This window comes from Leptonychotes weddellii, unplaced genomic scaffold (assembly GCF_054177405.1).
Source record: "Leptonychotes weddellii isolate Sample4059 unplaced genomic scaffold, ASM5417740v2 HiC_scaffold_5132, whole genome shotgun sequence".
In the NCBI taxonomy this organism is placed as follows: Eukaryota; Metazoa; Chordata; class Mammalia; order Carnivora; family Phocidae; genus Leptonychotes; species Leptonychotes weddellii.
The window spans coordinates 1,331-8,576 of NW_028018847.1; the positions used below are offsets into that span (position 1 = coordinate 1,331).

Sequence of the window (7,246 nt, forward strand, 5' to 3'; positions counted from 1 at the left end):
AGAGGGCACGTACTGAATGGAGCACTGGGTGTTATTTGCAAACAGTGAATCATGGTGAGCAGAAGACATGAATAGACATTTTTCCAAACAAGATATACAGATGGCCACAGACACATGAAAAGTTACTCAAAACTTTAAAAAAAAGAAAGAAAAGAAAAGTTACTCAACATTGCTCATCATCAGGGAATTAGGATCAAAACTACAATAAGATATCACCTCACACCTGTCAGAATGACTAATATCAACAACACAAAAACAACAGGTGTTGGCGAGGATGTGGAGAAAGGGGAACTCTTTTGCACTGTTGGTGGGAATGCAAAGTGGTGCAGCCACTCTGGAAAACAGTATGGAGGTTCCTCAAAGAAGTTAAAAATAGGACTACCCTATGATCCAGCAATTGCACTAGGTATTTACCCAAGGAATACAAAAATACTAATTCAAAGGGATACATACACCCCAATATTTACAGCATTATGTACAATAGCCAAATTATGGAAAAAGCCCAACTGCCCATCAACTGATGAACAGATAAAGAGGAAGTGGTGTATATATATACTCAGCCATAAAAAAGAATGAAATCTTGCCATTTGCAATGACATGGATGGAGCTCGAGAATATTCTGCTAAGAAAAATAAGTCAGTCAGAGAAAGACAAATACCATATGATTTCACTCATATGTGGAATTTAGAAAACAAAACAAATGAGCATAGGAAAGAAAAGAGGGAGAGGCAAACTAAGAAACAGACTCTTAACTATAGAGAACAAACTGATGGTTATCAGAGGGGAGGTGGGTGAGGGGATGGGTTAAACAGATGATGAGGATTGAGGAATACACTTGTGATGAGCACCTGGTGTTGTATGGAAGTGCTGAATCACTATATGGCACACCTGAAATTAATATAACACTGTTAACTAACTGAAATTAAAATTAAAACTTAAGAATAAATAAATAGCACTAACATTAATTAATCAGGCTGACAAAAAATGAAAGAGCAATAACATTTATTGTTGGCAGAGATGCGGGAAAAATTTTAATCCCACATATGCAAAGGAAATATTGACATGCCAACTTAAAAATATGTATATACAGATTTTTTGAAAGATATTGCTGATTATAATTGCTACTAAGTTTTATATGAGTTCAATTAAAAATATATAGTTATAATTGATCATTAGAAAACTTATATTGATTTCTTCAACAAATAAACTGGTAAGAAAATATGACAGAGAGGAAATCCACAGATTTAAAGAGACTAAGAGACATATCAAATGAATGCAATGTGTGGACCTTGCATGGATACAGATTTGAACCAACCAACTATAAAATGTAAGATAAAATATTTTAGACAATATGCAAAATTTGAACCCTGACTAAAAAATGATGACTTTAAGGAATTGCCATTTTTTGGTGTGATAATGGTATTGTGAATACTTTTTAAAGAATCCTTATCTTTCAGAGATACGTAAATAATATGACACATAGGATTTTCTTCAAAAGAACTGAACTTGAGGGGGTGAGAAAAAGAAAAAAATTAGCCATAAGCTGATAATTGTTTTATGGATATGTAAGGTACATGATGATTCATTATTTTACTTTCTCATCTGCTGTTATGCTTGAAATTTTCCATAATAAAAACTAGAACAAAACAAAAAAAACTAATATTTAAAAATAAGGCAAAAAATTCATTAGGGTAAACTGTTTTTAACCTACTTTCCCAAGTCTTTGATCCAACTTCATAACAAAAATATAAACTTCATAAATCCCATTTTTTTAGGTAGTGGTTAAGATTATGGGCTCTGGGGTTAAAACCTGTGGGTTCAAACTGGAAGGACACCACTAGATCCAAGAATCCTGAAATTGTTTAACCTCTAGAAATCTCAGTCTCCTCATTAGTAAAAAGCTAACAAGCACAGAAATAAATTTTAGCAAGTTTTAGTGACAAACAGAAAGAGAATATGAGGCCTGAATGAAGCACATAATGTATTAATAGTCACCAATGAATAAAAATTCCCTAAATTAAGCTACATCATTATCACAGATCTTTGTTTTCTTTCTAAGAATATTGAAACATTATTCTTACATGAATAAATATGCAATATCATGAGGCCTCAGAGTAAGATAGAACTTTTTCCATTCTAAAAATCTACGCAATACTTCATCTGCCTCACCAACTGTAGAAATCTTATTTTTATCTGACCACATCTCCAACGATGACAGCACAACAGTAACTTTAAATTGGGCAAACATCTAAAAACAAGAGATAAATACATGAAAAATTAATGTTTATGTTATTTTATAATAACCAAGAAATTAATTCAATGCTTTGACAAATCCATACTCAGTTTTGTGTAGATAGCTTAATTATTCAGAAATGCCAAGTGAAGTTAATGGAAATTATAATTTCAAAACTAGTATAAATTTTTCTAACTAGTATGAAAAGAAAAATACTTACCGAATTTACAAGGCCAATAGTTTCGATGACTTTATTTGTTACTATCGTGCTATCAGAGCCCAAGTAATCATACTGAAAAACAAAATTAATTTCAAATTAAATACAATCTGTTATGTAATATGTTTGAAATATACTCTCCATCTACTCTCAGAAATTTGATGCTGCTTTGGGGTTAGAACAGTTCAAAATAAGATCGTAACAAATTAAAAAAATGAATATAAACTGGATCACTCATATATGCTGATGGGAATGTAAAATCGTACAGCCACTCTGGAAAGTTTAGCAGCTTTTTTAAAACAAATAATATACTTACCATATGACCCAACAATTACACTCCTGGCATTTATTTATATTTTTTAAGTTTTATTCAAGAGAGAGAGAATGAGAACAAGTGGGGGGAGCGGCAGAGGGAGAATCTTCAAAATGGGGCTCAATCCCACAACCCATGAGATGGTGACCTGAGCCAAAATCACAAGTCAGATGCCTAACCAACTGAGCCACCCAGGCGCCCCAAACTCCTGGGCATTTATCCTAAAGAAATCAAAACCGATGCTCACAAAAAACATGTTCATAAATGTTCATAACAGTTTTATTCCTATTAGCCCAAAGCTGGAAACAATTCATATGTCCTTCAGTGGTTTACTGGTTAAACAAACTGTAGTACAATCATATCATGGAATACTGATCATTAGTAAAAAGGAACTGACTAAACTGTTGATATATGAAACAGTTTGGATAAACCTTAAGAAAATTATGCTGTGTTAAAAAAATCTCCAAAGGAGGGGTGCCTGGGTGACTCAGTCGTTAAGCGTCTGCCTTCGGCTCAGGTCATGATCCCAGGGTCCTGGGATTGAGCCCCGCATCGGGCTCCCTGCTCAGCGGGAAGCCTGCTTCTCCCTCTCCCACTCCCCCTGCTTGTGTTCCCTCTCTCGCTGTGTCTCTCTGTCAAATAAATAAAATCTTTAAAAAAAAAAAATCTCCAAAGGATATATACTACAAAATAACATTTATGCAATATTCCTGAAACCTGGAGAACAGATTAGTGACTGCCAGAGGTTAAGAAGCCTGGGAAGTAGGGAGAAATGGATGTGACTATGAAGAAATAATGTAAGAGAGTCTTGTAGTGATGGTTCTTTTGAGTGTCTTGATTGTGACAATGATTACACAAGGCTACATATGTGATCCTAGTGCACAAACCTACACACACACAAATTAGTGTATATACAAATACTGAAATCTAAACAAGCTTTGTGGAATGTCCCAATGTCAAATTCCATATCTATAAATCAAATCTCTTAAGTATAACACCACTTGCATGTTCCACAGGACCCTCAAATGAAACATACGTAAAACGAAGCTCATCATTCTCCTACCTACCTTCCCACTACTTTAATTAAAGGTATTATCATCTGTGACCTCCCACATTTATGATACTGCATGTTCCATAAGAGCAGAACTTTTTCTGTTGTGTTCACAGCAGTATCCTCAAAAGTAGAATAGTAATTGGCATCTACAGGATGCTCAATAAATTTATTAAGTGGAAGGATAAATCAAATCAATTTAAGTCCTTCTAATTCAACCTCAGCAGTAACTTAAAAAAAATTTTTTTTTCTATTACTAATACTACTAACTAGTAAACGTTTGACTTGATTACTGGAATGGTCTCTTAAATGTCTCCAACTATCCCATCAGCAATCCAGTCCCTACACTATTACAAAAATGATGATTCTAAAATGAAAATATGAACCTGTCACTCCGTTTAAAATCTTTTTAATGGATATAGGATAAAATAGGATAAATAGGATAAAATCCAAATATTGTATCAGTTCTTCAATTTATCTCTTTCTATTTTCCTTCTTCAACCCTATGTATTAATCATACTAAACTTTTTTTTTTTTTTAAGAAACTTCTCTCATATTTATGCGCCTTTGCAAGGAAAAGTTTTGCACCAAGTCTTCCCTGGCCCCACCCTCACCTCATTATCCAAACTAACTAATCCACAAACCATCCCCCAACCACCTCCTTTATCAGAATCTCACACTCCATGCCATTATTCCCCTGCCCTAATCACCCAAAGAGCCAACTAGAGACAACCTCCACATCCCAGAACCCACTGAAATTATTCAAGCTAGACAACCGTAAACCTGTTTACTTTGCCTCAAGGGTTCTTTCCCACAGAAACCATAATCAGGTCTCCTGCCCATATTTTCCCCTTGCTCCCTCTGTCTCCTTACCTATTTTGTTACTTCCCCACGTGGCTTCTGCAGGATGTGGCATACTCTCTCCTTTTGGGAACTGTGAATAACAAACTATCTCTCCAACAGCAATTTTGTCTCCTGATCTGTTGGCCCCATCATACATGAATAATAATAAAACACATTTTAAAATACCTACTTGCATGCTTTTATACTACCCCCGGTTATAGCTGTGTTTCCATGTCTTTCTCCATCATTGGACCATGTTTTTATACTCCCATATGCTTCCTTCAAGCATAGCATTGAATTCACTAGACTGCAATTGTGGATTTAAAATTGGGGAAGTCATTGAAGACAATATCACTATTGTTCTTCTTTATATGCCCAGCATCTAGTCACATAGATGCCACAGCAGGCTCAATGTTTGTTTTATTAAAGAATATGTAAATATGTATAAAAACATAGAAAAGGGAAGTTTAATCAGTATCGTACACCTGGCAAACCTGACAATTTGGGCAAGAAGCTTTTAAAACAACTCTCAAAGTTTGTAACAGAATTCTGAAAAAAAAATGATTTTTATAATCCAGAATATTCCCTGGAAATTTAGTCATCATTATTATAAATATCTTAAATTTCTCTTAAATGTTCCTTTGTCCTTTTCCCCTATATTCTAATGAATCGAGTATTTTCTTATTCTTCTCTAAATCCTATCTGTCTCTGAATCTCAACTCTGGCTTCCTGACAAGCTCTACAATTCTACAAATAGAATTGATAATGTGTTTGATTCATATTCTCTGTAGTATTCCAGAGGTGTGACAATGCTCATATCAGAACAAAACCTGGAAAGTATATTTTTATCCCTGTTTTCTGAAATCTCTGAAATATGGAGGAAATAAAGCCACACCTGATTGGGTGCAAACTAAGTTCTCATCCCAAGGTCCTGAAGTTTAAAGGTCCTCAAATAGTTTTTGGGAATCAGGGATTTAGAAATATGTTTATACCAGGTAAACAATACACTAGAACAGGTGAACCTTTAAAAACCACTCAAAAAAAAAAATCTTGATACATTAATGTAAGCAGTTCTCATAGTTATACTGTCATCACTTATGTGCCAATAAAAACTTTATAGGACAAACATTCCCTAGGCTACATATTGCTCTTCAAGAGCTCTAAAAACAAAAAATAAAGCTTAGAGATTTTCACTTAAAATATCACCATTAAAAAAATACTGTAGATGGAAAGAGTTCCTAAAGATGTGAAGTACCAGCTTAAAAATAATTTTATTATCCAGGATTTTTATGTAAACATTTCAAATTAAACATTTCTAATAGAAATATGTAATTTTGAGTATTTGGTTTTTCAGTTTGCAAATTTTCCACTGTTCTCTCTACGACATGTAGTAAAAAGACTGGAATTTTTAAGTTCCTTTCTAGCTAGGGATAATTATACATTCACACCAAATATTTAAAAGCAAAGAAAAAGAAAAATACATACCAAAGCTTTATCCACCACAATATACATTTCTAGATAAAGAGGAATTAAATCTGGAACAGCTGATTCTGACTAGAAAAAAGAAAAAGGCACTTAAAAGCACATAAAACTTTCATAAATTGTTTATTCTGAACTTTTAAAATCATTTTTCCACTGTATTGAGGTATAATTAATGAAAATTATATATATTTAAAGTTAAAGACTTGATGTTTTGATATATATATATATATATATATAGGAAAATAATTGTCATAATTAGGCCAATTAACATCATAGTGACCATTTTCTTTTTTGTGTGCATGATAAGAATGCATAAGATCGGGGAGCAGCAAGACAGCAGAGGAGTAGGAGACCTGGATTTCATCTGGTCCCAGGAATTCAGCTGGATAGGGATCAAAACATTCTGAAAACCTACGAACTCAACAGGAGATCAAAGAAAAGAATAGCAACAACTCTCTGAACAGAAAAGCGACCACTTTTTGGAATGTAGGACATGCAGAGAAGTGAATCCGAGGTGATATTCGGGAGGATAGATGGCGGGGGAGGGGGCCTCAGTCCACTGCTTTTGGCAAGTGATAGAGCCGGGGAGCACAAAATCGGAACTTTCAGAAGTCGGCTCCGCTGAGGGATGTCGCTCCAGTGGCTAAGCCGGGGGTGGAACCCTCGTGGGACAGTGTGGTCTCAGGAACCTCAGGGTCACAGAAAGATCAGGGGTGCCTAAGTGCGGCAGAGCTCCCAGGTATCGGAGCAGGGAAGCGGGCTGCAGAGATGGCGCCGAGGCGCGGGCTCTCAGCTCAGGGTTGCCATAAACTGTGATCTGCGGCACAGTCAGGGCACTGCTCCTCCAGCAGGGACCCAACAAGCGGCAGATCCGGGGAGACTCCCATTCCTCTCCCAGGAGGAGCAGCGCGGCAATGCACTGCAGGGATCTACTGGGTTTGGAGACTCCACACCAAGTCGGGTGCCAGAGATAGAAACGCTGGGTCACAGGCCAGGTGAGCTGGGAGTGCAGCCAGAGACGAGGGAGACGGGAGTGACTGACCGCTTTTCTCTGGGGGCGCACTGAGGAGCGGGGCCCTAAGTTCTCGGCTCCTCCGGGTGGAAGAT

At 36.1% G+C, this 7,246-nt stretch overlaps 1 protein-coding gene across 1 annotated transcript; it reads right to left on the minus strand.

The window, feature by feature from the left end:
- Positions 1-987: 987 nt before the first annotated feature.
- LOC145715862 (disintegrin and metalloproteinase domain-containing protein 32-like) lies at positions 988-6,232 on the minus strand. The gene is made up of 3 exons (XM_081811024.1): positions 6,143-6,232; positions 2,454-2,525; positions 988-2,248 (listed from the first exon to the last, which is right to left on the minus strand). Exons 1-3 carry the CDS (start codon positions 6,167-6,169, stop codon positions 2,078-2,080), a joined length of 270 nt encoding a protein of 89 aa, XP_081667150.1. The 5' UTR covers positions 6,170-6,232; the 3' UTR covers positions 988-2,077.
- Positions 6,233-7,246: the final 1,014 nt, after the last annotated feature.